Here is a 16,621-nt window from a genome sequence, read left to right as displayed (position 1 = left end):
CCTCCCCCTCTCTCTTTCACTTACTAGCTTGAAAGACCAATAGGAATAATTATAGAAATGTACTGCAGAAAATACAAACTTATCTCCATGTAAGGACTTGATAAAATGCAGTCTTATGTCATTCATGTATACATGGAGTCACATGTCATGAATCACACAGTACATGAAGCCAGCTAAATTCAACCAACACTTCCAAAAAAAAAATAAAAAATAAAATAAAATGGCACAGAAGAACAGGTCTCATATTTAAGAATTAAAGATACAGAATACACACTTAGACTCTGAAACCATTTTACTTTATTGCACTATGGAAAAATTAGGATGTGCAAAGTAATGGAGGCACAAAACTAAGCCTTCAAAATATCTTTGGCTGAACTTGCCTGTGAGATCTTCAGACTAGAACATATATACACATATACACACACAGAGAGAAAGTTATAGCAAAAATCATAATATATCTTAATCTTTAATATACTACACATAAAACTGTACAGAAACAAGAAAGAATATTATATACACAAAATATATATATTAAGAAGTTCTTCCTGAAGGTGAGAATTGAAAGATGCTAGCCAATCCATCTATTTATCAGGGAAACTTTAGCAGAAGAAAACATTTCTCAGCCTGGAAAGGTTGAGCTATGGTCTCACTCTGAGGCTAGGATACTGAATGCATGGACGTGTGAAGCTTCTTCCATGACTCACTGATTGAGGAAACATTGACTAGACATTTATTACTGAAGATTACTTAATATTGCCAAGGGGTACAAGAACACATACATATAGGTATGAGTCTCACTATGTAAGTATATACACATGCATATATGCTGTGGATGTGAAGGTTCATGTGTGGTTGTACAAATGTGTGGGCACATGACTATGTCTGCATGTGTGCTGAGCTCAGAGGATAGCCTTGCTGTCACTCACAAGCACCACACATTCTTCTTTTTGAGACAGGGTCTCTCACTGATGAGTAGGCTGGGTGCCTGGCCAGCAAGCCTCAGGGACCCGCCTCATCTTTGCCTCCCAGCATGGGGATTACAAGTACATTCCATCATGTCTGGTTTTTATTTTAAATATGGCTTGGGGGACTGAACTCAGGTCCTTGTGTTCATAAGACAAGTACTATACTGACTGAGCCATCTTCAGGTCAGTCCAAATATATCATAACACAGCCTATTTCTACTAAACTGACAGGACATGATAGCACATTCAACTGCTGGTCATGTGTGAGAAAAGCATCACCACATGACCAAAATACACTGAGGGACTTTTGAACCACAAAGCTGATGTTCTCCATGTAAATCTATGAAACTGTTATTAGGCTTCACTGTGGCATTTCATGAAAATCAGATAAGCATACAAATAAGATATTTTGTCACAAAGATATACATAGAATATAAAACCAATGATACATAACACAGAAAAACAAAACTCATGGTCTTCGCATTTACAGAAATTTATAAAAATCTTCTCTTCATGAAGGAAACAGGCTATAATTCAAACTTCTCATCTTGAAAATAATCCGCAGAATTGAGATAGTCCTGCAGTTGATCATATCTCTGCATATACAACAGAAAATTAGTTATTTTAGTCACAACAGCAAATAAGACAAACCTTTACAACTACTGAAACACATGTCCTTGGTAAATGGGAATAAAAATCACTTAATTATAAATAGAAGCATTTATAACTCACAAAGCGTTGGAAAGAAATCAAATGATAGCATTATTAATTTCATCCCTCTTAGAAGTTATAATTGGAGATCACAGCATAAATATAATTCAATAGTTAATCCAACAGATATTTGTGGAACACATGTGTATTTATGTAAACAGTTTCCTTCTATTGATGGTGAAGGTAGAATGGTTGAAAGACACTTCCCCGTCCCTTAGATGAGACACTCACAGCAACCAGCACCACTGCTGTAAGGGTCAAAAGGTGACCTGGAAAAAGTGACATTTCAGGTGTTTTAGACAAAAATATTTGATAGGCAACATTAGTGGCAAAGTGAGCCCCCCCCCAGCCCAGGAATTTAAAAAAAAATTTCATCCAACAGTACCATGACAAGGGAGCATAGGATTTAGAAATAATCTAATGTCTTTTGAGAGAAAGAGAGGACTGGACCAAAGAAATTGAGGTTGAAGAATAAAAACTATGCTATACTGGGTTATCAAGTGAGCAAAGATTTGACAGGCACTTTGATGCTGTCAAAAATTTGGGAGCAGGGGACTGATTTTATTTGAAGTACATGTTCAGAAAATTGGTTAGCTATTCTATAGCTGTCTGGCGGTGAGTTCTGAATCTGTGGTGACAAATTAGGCAATGAGGACTCAAACCTGTGGGGCAGCAATGGAAATGGAGGGAAAATCATAGAGTGGAGTATGTTAAAAGATGCAATAAAGGTGCCCTGAAAATTTCAAGGTGAAGGAGTACAAGAATAACGGCAGGCAGGGCTCTCTGAGGCAGGTCAGGGAGCGGCGATGATACATGAGTTCACATTTAGACACAGAGTCCAAGTACTTATATCAGTTGAGGACATTAAATTATTTAATGGTTTCCTGATCTGGTTTATGAACTCTGAGAGAAGATCTCAATGGCCTGAATTCTGTGATGACAAGGATTCATTGAGGCAATATGAATGAATACTGTATTTTCATCCTAGGCAAGGCCATGAAGGCCATTCTCATAGCCTCAAGATCTGTGATTGCAGCACATTCTCAAGAAAGAAGGAAGAAGAGAACAAGGCAGAAAATGGTCTGTTAGAATAGCCCACTCAGAGTTCTCTTAGTTTTAGTATACGCAAATAAAATTCTTTATGATCTCCAACCTATATATTAAAAGATTGGCTGTTTTAGGCTTATTATTTTAGCTTTAAATTTGTTAATCTAGATTATTTATAAAGTGTGTTTTGGAAAACTGAAATGTACATCAGTATACTAAGAGAAGCAAATAACAATCTTTGCTTGTTTATATTACAGATCCTAACTAATGGTAGTTGATCACTTTCTAATTCCAGGCCCTAAAATATGCCACAATCCACATGATCAAGGCTCTAAGTATTGTTTAGTCCCTATTTTATAGAGGAGCAACTGACTTGGACAGATCAAGTAACTTGCTTTCACATTCCACTGTTAGTCAGCATCAGGGCAAATATTTAAATGCATGCTTTTAACCTTTATAGGATGCTGTTTTGAGTTTTAAATGGCAGGGGTGGGGTGACAGCTGTTCTGAGAAAAAAATGAAAACCACGAAAGGGAAAGTGAAATGGAGGAAAGGTCACTAGGATCACTCTGCTATCTCCTCGGCCTGAAGACTCAGCTCTTACAGCTCATCAGAGGCTTTGGGAAGGCTGCGCCTTACATTAATAACGAGGATCACTCTCATGGAGTACCAGATGGGCATTCTGACAAGAGCATGCTACATCATGGAAATGGGGCAGGGAAAGTAGCCAGATTTCGTTAAGTCTAGCATTCTCTACCCAGAGGGTATAAAGAGACCAACAAAAAGGACATGATCTGCTGAGGGAGTTTGGAGAGCTTGAGCACAGAATCCAGTTCAACAGGAACTTTTAAGCCATGGTCCCCCATCTTTAATTTACTTAAGTATCGGTCAGTTTTTAAAATGTTAGATATTTAATACCATCAACAAGGAGTTTCATACAATTGGTCTTGGTAAAGCCAGGAACCATTGTTTTTGTTTTTTCCCACAAATTTCTAGACAATTCTGACATAGGTAGAGTGTGTGTCTGTGTCTGTGTTATACTGAAAAGTGTGTGTGTATGTGTGTGTGTGTGTGTGTGTGTGTGTGGGGGGGAGGGAGAGAGAGAGAGAGAGAGAGAGAGAGAGAGAGAGAGAGAGAGAGAGAGAGAGAGAGAGAGAGCATATTCTTCAAGACAGGGTTTCTTCCTATATCTCTGCTATCCTGGAACTTACTCTATAGACCAGAGTGTCCTGGAACTCACAGAGATCTGCCTGTCTCTGCTTCCCAAGTGCTGGAAACAAAGGCGTGTACACACTACCACCCAGCTAAGTATAATATTTTGAGAAATACCAACTTGAAGTGTATAAGAAGAAAAAAGAAAAAAAATGCTGAAATAAGGTGAAATGAGAGGACATACTAAGGGAACTACCTCATAATTTGAAGTTCTTATTTATGTAATACATTGTATATTATTTTAAAAACTACTGCAAAAGAGAATTGATACTTCTTCTGTGTGTGTGTTCAGGTGTGTGTGTGTGTGTGTGTGTGTGTATATATATACCAGAGGTTGATCTGGGATATCTTCCTTAGTTGCTCTCTACCCTGCCTTTTGAGCCAAGGTTTCTGGTTGAATCTGGTGCTCACATATTTGTATGGCTAGCAAGCCTCAGGTATCCTCCGGTTTCTGCTTCCCCAGAAGGCATTTGACACTGCACCTGTTTTCTCAGGTGGTATGGGGATCCAATTCAGGTTCTCATGCTTGTGCAGCAAAGCATTTTACCTATCGAACCATCTCCCTAGCCCTCTGACTTACTATCTTCTTTTCCTGGTACCCATGTTTCTATCAACCAACCCCCAAATCTTATTGTCTACCCCCAGGAAAGCCCATCATCATGTGTATTTTCTCCCTAATGAAAGAGAATTGTTAGGCATACTAGAGTCTTTTAGAATGGCATGTATGTTTATGGATTTGTAATGCGTTCCCTCTTGCGTACTATTTTCTTATAGCAAAGTTAACTTGGTAGCCCTGACTATTGGACTGAAAGAAGAAGATTCTAGCACAACAAGCAGGAGGTAAAACAAGAAGGAAGTTTGGGTGGCAGGTCTTTAGTCTTTGGCCAAACAAACTGAGAGGTCCTGAAAGAATAGAAAAAATGCTTAGGAGAGAAGAGACAGGTAAGGAGCAGAGTGCCAGACACAAGCAGGAAGCCTGCAAGTAACAGCTTGTGCAAGACAAGAGGGCAATGGGACATTCTGGGACATGGCAACAGCCAGAGTCACTGAGATGGGCACTCAAGCACAGACAGCCCAGGCACTCTGACTAAATGTAGAAATGTGACTGTCTACAGACAAAATATGCATGTGTCACAAATACACAGTGCTGTCCCACTCAAAGGGACAGCAAGGCTGAAAAGTGTCAGAGCATTTGACAAATTCTAAAATTTTATCACAACACAAAAAAAGCAATATATGTATTTATTCTGGATATAAACCCTCTGATTTCTAGGGAATCTTTTGAAAAAGTCTATAAAGAAAATGACAATACCATGGGATAACCTCCAAGGAGAGAATCAAGTCTAGGGTAGAGATGGCCAGAGCTTCAGTGACAAGCTGTGTACTTCGTGGGTGGTTGTTCAAGCCCGTTGGAGCCCAGAAGATCACGAGTCCCAGGAGTCTGACAATAAGCTGTACACTGATAGACTTCGGTTTTGCTTTGGTTTGATACACTCTGTTTCTTCTCTCTTGGAGTAAAAAGGAATGTGTGGTGGTTTGTATAAGTTTGGCCCAGGGAGTGACACTATTTGGAGGTGTGGCCTTTTGGAGTAGGTTTGGCCTTTTTGGAGGAAGTATGTCATAGTGGGCATGGGCTTTAAGACCCTCTTTCTAGCTGCCTGGAACCCGGTCTTCTCCTAGTGGCCTTCAGATGAAGATGTAACTCTTAGCTCCTTCTGAACCATACCTGCCTGAATGCTGCCATGCCCCCATCTTGATGATAATGGACAGAACCTCTGAACCTGTAAGCCAGCCCCAAATAAATGTTGTTCTTATAATAGTTTCCTTGGCCATGGTGTCTGTTCACAGCAGTAAAACCCTAACTAAAACAATATGTAACTTATTTTTGATTTTACAGAAGCCTACAGTTAAGAGACTGAAATTAAAAAAAAAAAAAAAACTTTGATACTTTAGAGAAAGTAGATATTTTAGGAAAACTGAACTTTTAGTTTGGATTTTTAAAGACTATGGAATTAATAAAAGTTGGAATTGTGATACTAATATTATCATGCAATTTTGGGAGTAAATAAGAAAGAAAAGTTCATTTTAATAGTTATGTATTTGTGTGTCAAGCTGACAAGGGGTTGATTCTGTTGGTTAGTTTTATGCCAACTTGACAGAAACCAGTCATTTGGGGATAGGGACTCTGAGTTGAGAAAATGCTTCCATGAGACCAGCCTACAGGCAAGTCTATAGAGCATTTTTCTTGATAATAATGATGTGGACCCAGCTCACTGAGGGTGGTGTTCCTGGGCGGGAGTTACTGCATGGTATAAGAAAGAGGGCTGAATAACATAGAGAGTAAGCCAGTAAGCAGTGTTCCTTCATAGCCTCTGCTTCCATTCTTTCCTCCGTGTTTCTGCTCTGACTTCCCTCAGTAATGAGTACAACCTTAGAACTGTAGGCTGAAGTAAGCCACTTCTCCCTAGATGTTTTGGGTCATAGTGTTTTACCATAGTAATAGAAACCTAACTAAGAGAACATAATTTTACTTCCTTTCCTTAAGAATGTTTTAATTGCATATTCCATTAATAATCCTAAATTTTGTTAAGGATACTCTAAAATACATGGAAATACTTGCTCTGCAATATTTCCTTGCAAGAAGTTAAAAATTCTCCACATATAAATATGTGTAATTCTTACATATAGTACACCCACAATGTACACAGACTGGGGCTATAGCTGAGTGGTACAGCACCTTTCCAGCATCCACAAAGCATAGAATCCAATCTCAGGCACTACAAAAATGGGAAAAAGAACATATTTATAAATGTGGTATACCAATAGATTTTCTAATTCCACGATTGAATTGGTATCTCTTAAAGGCATCACAAAAAGCACTTAAGAAGTTCAGTGTCTCAGACTAGCCATGTCTTTCCCAAAAGCCAGTGAAAAACATCGATGGGCTGTGAAGAAGAGCTTGTATAGTAGCAAAAGTAAGGCAAAATGTGAGAATCCGAAGAGAGTGAAAGAGAGAAGAGGTCACTGGATGGTGGGATGAGGTTGGAGAATAAGTGTCCAAAGGGAAGGAAACCGTGATGCTCTCCTTTGGAGCAACCCCTCATGGACATGACAGGCCCTGGGATGGACCTTTGCTGCTGCTCCCTAGCTCTTGGCTCATACAAGTTTCTTTGCTATGTTCTCTTGCCTCAACTTTGCTCTTTACAAGTTTCCTAGTCTATAACCCATACAAAAGATATCAAGTCAGATTCTTCTGTTTCTTTTCTTTGCAGGATGAAATACATCATTGATCCACATTTCCTGAGTAATTTCTCTTTGCTTTTTTTGTGTGTGTGTGTGTATCTGCAGGACTAAACCTGTTTTAGAAAACTACTATCATAAGGATTCTTTCCATTACCTAATTCTAAGGGCTCTGTGAGCAGAGCAGAACTTCTGTGCTGCCAGGAGGTCTTATGGTTCTACTGGACTCTTTAGAACACCCACTTTATTCCTGACATCAAATTCAGTGACTATCAAGATACAGGGAAGTCAAAGAAGGTTTCACAACCTGAAGCCTCAGTGTTCCCTTCCATCTCTAGTCACAGTCCTGTTGGGTTATGGGGTCTCCCACGTCCACTCTGCCATAGGGCTCAGGCAACTGGTAGAGGCAGGACTAGGAAGTCTTGATTATGCTTATTCCATGCTTGCACTGGGCAGGTGCTGGATACCACTCCAGGGGTGGGGAGTGCAGTCTGAGGTCCTAGGAACTTCTAGAGCTGGCTCAGGGATCCCCAGGCTTATGCAGAGGCCAGGACCATCTTGTTTTCATGCTCTTGACTGCTGAGAACAGTGGAAGAGCTGAGAACAGAGTGTGCCCACCCCCCACCCCCCCACCCCGAACAGGGCTGGATCTACCAGAGCCAAAAAGGAAAAGAGGGGAGTGCTCCCCGGCTGGCTTGGCTTGGTGAAGGCTGTGGCTGTGAGTGCTAAGAGGCCTCCCGTGGGAGACTAGACCACTGGCTCTTTAGGCTAAGACCTGCTCCATTGCTCTCCAAGGCAGCTCCCAGTGAAAAGAGGCAGTCCATGGTTTTAGGGCATTTGTTGTGATGGCGGAGAGCGGTGGTGAGTGAAACATTACCCCACTTTCTAAGGGCAGGCCTGAGGTTAAACACCTTTTGCAGGGAGGAATGTCTGGAAAGGGGAGTTTATTGACTAAGCCTTTAGGTTCCTCATTGAAATGGAGATCTGTCTTGAGGCTATGTGACCTGTGGTTATGTCCTTTGCCTGTGGAGGGGCTTAGGGGGTTTGCCTTTACATGATTGATGGCCACAGACCTGTGGAGACCTGTGGCCTTGTGCCAGGAGCCTGGTGTCCAGGAGCATGGCAAAAAGCCTACTGTCCCTTGAAGGATTATCCCCTGCAGGGTCACTGGGGTTTCAAAACTTAGCTCAAGCTGGGTGTAGTGGTGCACACCTTTAATCCCAGCACTCAGGAGGCAGAGGCAGGCAGATTTCTGAGTTTGAGGCCAGCCTGGTCTACAAAGTGAGTTCCAGGGCTATACAGAGAAACCCTGTCTTTAAAAACCCAACAAATAAACAAACAACAAACAAACAAACAAAACCTTAGCTCAACCAGAAACCAGGCTACCTATCACAGCCCTACAAGTGCTGACCACTCAGCCCCATGTCCTCGAGAAGAGGATGTGGCTATATTAAAATGGGTGATGAGGACCCTCTCCTCAGACTGACAGCAGATGCTTCTTGAGTCTTAGATCAAAGGGACTAAAGAAGAAAACAGGAAAGCAAAAGTGAGTCCTATACTTTGTACCCAACACCACACATGAAAAAGCACTCTGGAATAGAATAGTTGATTCTGATCCCCAGTTTGACCGGACCTAGAATTATCTAGAAGACAAGTCTCTGGGAGCGCCTTTTAGGCGTCATCTAGGCTAGTTATGGTAGAAAAGCCACCCCAGAAGTAGGCGGCAAGATTTTCTCCACTTGGGTCCTGGACTGCATAAAGAGAAAACTAGCTGAACAGAAGAATTAATCTCTCTTTGCTTCTTGATTTTGAAAAACAACCATCTGCCTCAAGGTCTTCCTCACCATGTTAGACTAGCACATACCCATAAGCCAGAATAGCCCCTTTCTCTTAAGATACTTCTGTCATGGCATTTTATCACAGTAACAGGAAAAGCGACTTAATATACAAGGGAAGCTTATACACATAAAAGACAAAGAACAGAGACCTTTTGTCAGTATTATTGTTCAATATAATCTACACAACGAGGTGAGAGAATTCATGGAACATCAGGGCATCTATTCAGAAGAGAACAGTGATAAACATGGAGGGAATAGGCAGCAGACGAGAAAACATAAGAACAGCCACACCTAAGCCTTCAGACTGCAGAACAAGGCAGTCTACAACCTTACCTTGCCAATCCAGCCGCTTTCTTTTGAATGATGGAAGACTCTCTCTACTGTATCTTTAACCTGTTCATCTTCAACAACTTCTGTTTGTGCAATGAGGCAACAGTCTTGGTATAGTTTAAATTTAAAATGCTTTAGTTTATGATAAATTCTGGTACGTTCAGCACAAATTCTGCCAACAATAAACACCTACATTGAGAAATAAATGTTATTACCTAAAATAAAGTGAAAATATATGTCTGATTTCCCAATTTCCCTTAATGGTAGAATCTAAAGCATGTTATTTTTTAACTTGATTAAACATTTATAAAAACGATCCCTTTATCTTCTCTTATACAATTAATCAACAGAACCTGCATATCCACTATGCTTCCAGTATTAGGCTCGTGGCTAGAGGCATAATGACCATTTACCTGTCTGTGTTAGGGAGTTTAGTGCCTTAGGAGAAAGATAAATGATTATAAAACTCTCAGGATCCTACCAAGTGAGCACTCAGGTGCTTAGGTTGCTACCAAGGAGGGAGAGTCACCTAAACAAACACAGACAGGAGAATGATCAAGCCTGGTGTGTGTGTGTGTGTGTGTGTGTGTGTGTGTGTGTGTGTGTGTGTGTGTGTGTGTGTGTATGTGCGTGTGTGTAAGCACGCGCGTGTGTGTGTAAGCGTGTGTGTATGTGTAAGTGCGTGTGTGTGTGCGTGTGTGTATGTGTGTGTGTGTGTGCATGTAAGCGTGTGTGTGTGTGTGTGTGTGTGTGTGTGTGTGTGTGTGTGTGTGTGTGCATGTGTAAGTGTGCAACTGCATTGGTTACTTTTCTGTGGCTGTGATTGGACAACACGATCAGATGCAACCTAAGGAGGAATTTATTTTGGCTTGTGTGTGTGTGTGGTCATGTAAGCGTGTGTGTGTGTGTGTGTGTGTGTGTGTGTGTGTGTGTGTGTGTGTGTGCATGTGTAAGTGTGCACATGTGTGCATGAGCCAGAAGACAATGCCAGGTGCCTCAGGATCCACTACTCCTTTTTTATTTGAGGCAGAACATCTCACTAGCCCAGAGCTTCCCGATTAGATGAAGCTTGCCAGGTTTGCTTGACTTAATTATTTGTTTTCAGTGCATGCTGGAGTTTGAATTCCAGCCTTCATGCTTTCTGCCTTCTATTGACTGAGCCACAACCCCAGCCTCTGTCAGTGGTTCTTGCAGTCCTGAAAACAGTTATCTGAATTTGTAAATAAAGAGAGAAATTGCTGTAAGGCATAAAGACAGACACACAGAAAAACAAGAGAAGGAGTGCAGAGTATGGCATGAACACAGGGTCTATGTTTTAAATGCCCAGATTATGATAAATTATGATGCACATCTGTGAAATCAGTCAACAAGACCATTTTCCTGTCATGTTTTGATAATTATGTTTTATTATACAGCTAAGATGGAAGCCAATATCATTCTACTGATAAAATTAAATACATCTTAATTCGTATTTTTCATATTTTATCAAAAATACACCAGAATGGGCTCCAAACATCCAAAATGCCTTTCTAATTTAAGAATTTGTCTCTATGCCCAGGTGCACAAGTTTAGTACAAGCTACATAATTTTTAATAGTCATCTATGCCACATTTTATGAAGCCATAATGCAAAGGAATTATGTGATGATGATGATGTATAGAAAAGTAACAGGGCAGAGTACACTGTCCTTTTAAAAGGAATCCAAGTGATATAACGATGGCTAGACAGTGGCTGGGTTTGACGCATGTTTAAGTGAAATATTTGGACATTTCATCATGTCCTGTGACTTCTTCTGAATAGACATGAACAAACATTTATTCCCTGAGATGGAGCACTCAAAAAAGGGCAAAGAAACCATGTTATCTACGTATAACCAGAGGAGCTACAGACAAGAGCATGGATGAGTCAAAGGCAAGTGCAACACTAAAATGGCCACCCCAGGACAGGTGACAACTCACTCATAAGAACCGTGCCCTAATGTTTCCCACACAGCAGACAGTCAATCCAGCCTTTCACCCAGCACCCCAGCACCCTTTCCTTCCACTCTGGCAACTGTTTAGGCTTCTGTAGCTCTGGGAAGGGGTCTTATGAGTGTGCAAGTTTCTTTCATTTCTTAAGTTTGATATAAGATTTGCTTTTCTCCTTCAAGTAGGAATGTTCTTGTGGCCCAAGGCCTCATATCCAACATAACACTGCTGAAACTAAACTACTCATTCTGTGAATTGGCAAATCCATCTTCTGTCAAAGCATATCCTTTCTTTCAAATGAGCTAATCTCTGGCAAGTCAGGCAAAAGAAAATTATCAACAGTCAGTGTTTTACTGCACTCTCAAAAAGAACCTAGTTAATCCTAGGCTTTCATTTTCACATAGCTATAGGCACAATCAAAAAATAGAGACATTGCTTTCCAAATAACCCAAGGGCAGTGGACAGAGGTGTGAATAGTCTCTTTAAGCCTCATAACAGAAATACTGTTTTCCTTTCTGTGCAGGTACGGACACAGTGGTTCAATAGGATAGAAAATAACTTGAGTAAACGATTTCTTCTTTCTCTCCCCCTCCACCCCTACAAACAGACTGCCTTTACTAAAAGACTTGAACATAAAGGCCAGTTGCAGTTGCAGGTGTATGAAGTGCAAAGCAGAGTCTGAGGAAATAGTTCTTTCCTCAAATACAATTTAAGTGCTTGCAAAAGTTTTTGGACAAAAACACATTGTTTACTTAAATACTGGTGCTTAGATTTTAGGGAAGATAAATAGAGCTCTGACTCATTTTAATGACTTGATCAATCTGTCACATTCAAAATAACTCCACCCTTATAGAAACACTAATCAAGACTTAAGGAGACATACACTGAATTCACACAGTGTATTTTTAAAAAATATACCCTGAAGTCGGCAAATCATCACAGTTGATTGACTAGTGAAGCCCCAGATATCATGACAGTGTTGGACTCTGGTTATATGTTTAACGGAAAATATTGAATTCTATGCCAAAACAACAGCAGAAGCAAACCGTGTTTTACTGGCTTCCTTAAACTGGTTCTGTGTTGTGTTTATTTGTAAGTTAATTAGAATAAAATAATTTTATTTTTAAAAATAAAATTTACTGAAAAAATTTATTTTTACCTCACATTATTTCCAAATAGCCATAACTATTAGTGACAACATTATCTGAATGACACTATGTCCTGCCACACATTCTTGTGTAGCAGACTCTCAAGTCACTATTCTAATGTCTTACATGGAATGCTTCTACCATTTTGTACCACACTCCTCATTAATAATGCTTCAGTGAATGTTGTGATCATGCCATTTGCTTTTATTGACCTGACATTTATAGGGCAAAGTTATAGAGACTAAAGTGACTCTAGTTGCCTAGTCACCTATATTTTAAAAATTCACCAGGCCCGTCTTCCTCTAGAAATCTTACTTTTCATAAGCCTTCAAACTTCTAAGCTATGTTGGTCATACTGTCTTTCAAAAATTGACTGAAAAATATATTGATAATTTATAAGATATCAATCGGAATATTAAGAAGCTTTACTTATATGTTCATAACTTGAGAATGAACATTTTCTTAATTATTTAACTCCAACCCCCAAGACTAAAATCTCTAAATGAGGTTTGTAATCTTTATTGTATTACTTAGAGGGATCTGGTCAATTGTTACCAACAGTACTCCTGAATCATACTTTCCAATAAGTCATATTTTCTCCACTTTAATAATGGAAGATTTAGCAATAATTTTGGGTCTCTATCTCATCCAAAACATATATCCTACAAAGATATGCAGTGTCCCTAAAGGAAGTTCTCAAAGTATTTACAATGCACCATTCTTACAAGATAAGATTAAAAACCACAAGCAAATTCTATATTTTTATTAATTCACATTGTACTGTCCCATTCTTATCTATGAACTATTTTATAAATGTTTGGGTTTTAGTTACTTTTGTTTGTTTGAGCTGCAGTTTCTCTGAGTACCCCTGACTGCCCTGAAACTAGCTCTATAGACCAGGCAGCTTATGCCTGCTTCTTTCTGCCTCCTGAGTATTGGGATTAAAGGTGTGCAACACTATGCCTAGCAATTACTTATTCCTGAAATTATTGTTCTATGCTCAAATTTAATAGCATCTTAATCAGGTAAATAATTGTTCTAGACACTGACAAACTAGATATTGTCTAAATTCAAGTATAGTTCTCTGAATTCTCTCACTGTAGGATAAACAGCCATCCTCAATTACTTACCTATAAATGACTAATTTGAGTGCTACCTGACATAAGGTTTTGACCTAGGTCATATTCTTCTTTGAACATCAAAGGCAGCCTTGTTTCTCTCTTGCCTAAGTAACTGTCCTTACCACGTCCATCCAATAATAAGATTTAAAGAGATTAAGAATATGCACTGATTTCATCTCACTGAATTAGGGGGTGAATATGCTAAATCAGACACATTTTTACTTTCAAAATTGTACCCTGGGTTAGGGGTATGTATTTGCTTAGCCAGCTGAGACCCTCCATTTAATATTAGTGGCATACTAGAAGAAAAAAATCAAATATATAATGTTTCCTTATATTCTTTTCTTTGTAGTGTTTTTCCCTACTTGTGAGAACTATGTAGAGGACAAACTATTAAGCCTTAATTTTCTAAACAGCAAAGAGAGAAATTAGTAAATGGTACCTGCTTGTCATGTGACATGAAATCATCTGTTTCCATCGTCCTGATATTGTATAACTTTCCCGAGAGATGCACTGAAAATTTACAGTGGCGATGCAGCCCGCAAGCCTGGCATTCACGGTCCTTAGGGCTCTTTGAAAGGATGCTTAAGTCAGAGTAGCTTTCAATCCGATCCTGACAACAAACAAATATAAGAAGATTAAGTCAAATATAAATGTTTCCAAATTAGAACTCATTTTGGACAGCACTGGAAAGAAATAAATGAACAAAACACATGCTATTTTAAGAAGGTATTTTTTTTTATTATTATTATTTTCTTTATTTACATTTCAAATGCTATCCCGAAAGATTCCCATACCCCTCCCCCCACCTCTGTTCCCCTACCCACCCACTCCCACTACTTGGCCCAGGCCTTGCCTTGTGCTAGGTCATATGGAGTTTGGAAGACCAAGGATCCTCTATTCCCACTGATGGCCGATTAGGTCATCTTCTGCTACAAATGCAGCTAGAAACACAAACCCAGGGGGTACTAGTTAGTTCCTGTTGTTGTTCCACCTACAGGGTTGCAGCCCCCTTCAGGTACTTGGGTACTTTCTCTAGTTCCTGCATTGGGGACCCTGTGTTCCATCCAGTAGCTGGCTGTGATCATCCATTTCGGTGTTTACCAGGCACTGGCGTAGCCTCTTAAGAAGGTATTTTTAAATTGAAAAAATTATTAATCTTGGCAATAAAAAAGACAAAGAAAACCAAGTAGTTTCATTTATCTCTTTACTTACAAATTACTACCAAGTAGTACTTCTAATAGGTTTCAATTTACTTCTTTCCATAGTCTCATCTCTAATTAGTATCAATGAGTTATTAAGTAAAGTAGGAAAACTAGCAACAAAATATCAGGGTAAGTGAAAAAGGAGTTCATTTAAGCTAGTTAAAATTCTTCAAGGCATGAGTTAAATCACATTTTCCTGAAAACATTCTGGAAGTAACTTAATCCTCCTGTATCACTTACTTTATCATGTGAAAATAAGCACCTTGCAATTACTAAGGTTCCATGTCCAGCACTGATGGACCAACTAGTGACTGACTATCAAGGAGTGAAGCCCGTGAGAAACCCTGGTCTGCTTAAGCAGACTACGTTCGCGATGAAGTCACTTGTGTATGAGTAACTACACTTGAACTCAGCCTGTGCCACTCACTACTGTTCCATTAGCAGTGTATTTTAACGGCACACTTGAATGAACATACTGAATATATTGCTAGCATGGTTCCTAATCCACATTCATCCCCTACAGCAGTCTGGACTGTGTACTGGCCTTTTCATATGATGTGATCCCCAGCACTGGTCTGATTTACCTGTCAGTCTTCAAACTTCATGCATGTCACTAACAGACTGAAACGCACACTACTGCTCTTCCTTCCTGTTTCTGTGGTGCTGTGCAACGCAGTGTAGTGAAAGCTCAAAGAGCGTGGTTTCCCAAGTGACTACAGTAAGCAGAACAAACTCCACATGCAAGGGACACAGACAAGTGAGTCACATCAGCGAGCTTTCTTCATGTTACTCTTGCTTCTTCAGTATGAACCAGTATACACTAAGATCTTACTGGATCATCTATCTCATAATTCTGTGCACCTTGCTATTTCATTGTGGGTTGTTAAATTCACTATAACCTGCCAGTATAAGCATACTATAAGAGACCCAAGAGTCTTGGACTCTGCTAACACCCGACCTGTAAAGTTACTAATGGTGGGGCTTTACTCTTTGTATACTCTCTTCACTGTGAAATGAAGGAGAGAAGGGTTCTTTTCTTTTGGACTTATGAAATACATTTCACATGTAAATCATTTGTCAAATGCTAAATGTTCTTTAAAATTATAACATTTTTTCTGATTTAAAGAAAATAATATTATAATTATTTTATGTATTTTACCTAAAATAAATATATACTGATTTCCCTAAAGAGTAGTTAAATACTGTTTTACATCTGAGGAATAAAGTAGGGATCTAGTGGTGTTAAAAATCTAGAAATAAATAGAAGCAGTCATTAATAGTCTCCCAACCAATAAAAGTCCAGGACCAGATGGGTTTAGTGCAGAGTTCTACAGACCTTCAAAGAAGACCTAATTCCAATTTTCCTCAAACTATTTCACAAAATAGAAACAGAAGGTACTCTACCCACTTCATTCTATGAAGCCACAATTACTCTGATACCTAAATCACATAAAGACCCAACAAAGAAAGAGAACTTCAGACCAATATCCCTTATGAATATCAATTAGAAAATACTCAATAAAATTCTTGCTAACCGAATCCAAGAACACATCAAAATGATCATCCATCATGATCAAGTAGGCTTCATTCCAGGGATGCAGGGATGATTTAATATACAGAAATCCATCAATGTAATCCACTATATAAACACACTCAAAGACAAAACCCACATGATCATCTCCTTAAATGCTGAGGATGCATTCGACAAAATCCAACACCACTTCATGATAAAAGTCTGGAAAGATAAGGAATTCAAGGCCTATACATACACATAATAAAAGCAATATACAGCAAACCACTAGCCAACATCAAACTAAATGGAGAGAAGCTTGAAGCA

The 16,621-nt window shown here is 39.3% G+C and overlaps 1 protein-coding gene across 6 annotated transcripts in view; it reads right to left on the bottom strand.

The window, feature by feature from the left end:
* Positions 1-944: 944 nt before the first annotated feature.
* The window catches only part of Ccdc82 (coiled-coil domain containing 82), a 38,557-nt gene continuing 22,880 nt past the window's right edge, over positions 945-16,621 (bottom strand). For all 6 annotated transcript variants that reach the window (XM_029543528.1, XM_029543526.1, XM_029543529.1 and 3 more), the window contains 3 exons: positions 14,022-14,192; positions 9,347-9,532; positions 945-1,561 (listed from right to left, as the gene is read on the bottom strand). In XM_029543528.1, coding sequence (XP_029399388.1) covers positions 1,493-1,561; positions 9,347-9,532; positions 14,022-14,192 — 426 coding nt within the window. In that variant the 3' untranslated portion in view covers positions 945-1,492. The remainder of the gene's footprint in view (positions 1,562-9,346; positions 9,533-14,021; positions 14,193-16,621) is intronic.

The sequence above is a fragment of the Mus pahari genome, chromosome 10, assembly GCF_900095145.1.
Source record: "Mus pahari chromosome 10, PAHARI_EIJ_v1.1, whole genome shotgun sequence".
Classification (NCBI taxonomy): Eukaryota; Metazoa; Chordata; class Mammalia; order Rodentia; family Muridae; genus Mus; species Mus pahari.
Note: the sequence above shows the minus strand (reverse complement) of the source record. Positions and strands in the feature narration are given on the sequence as shown.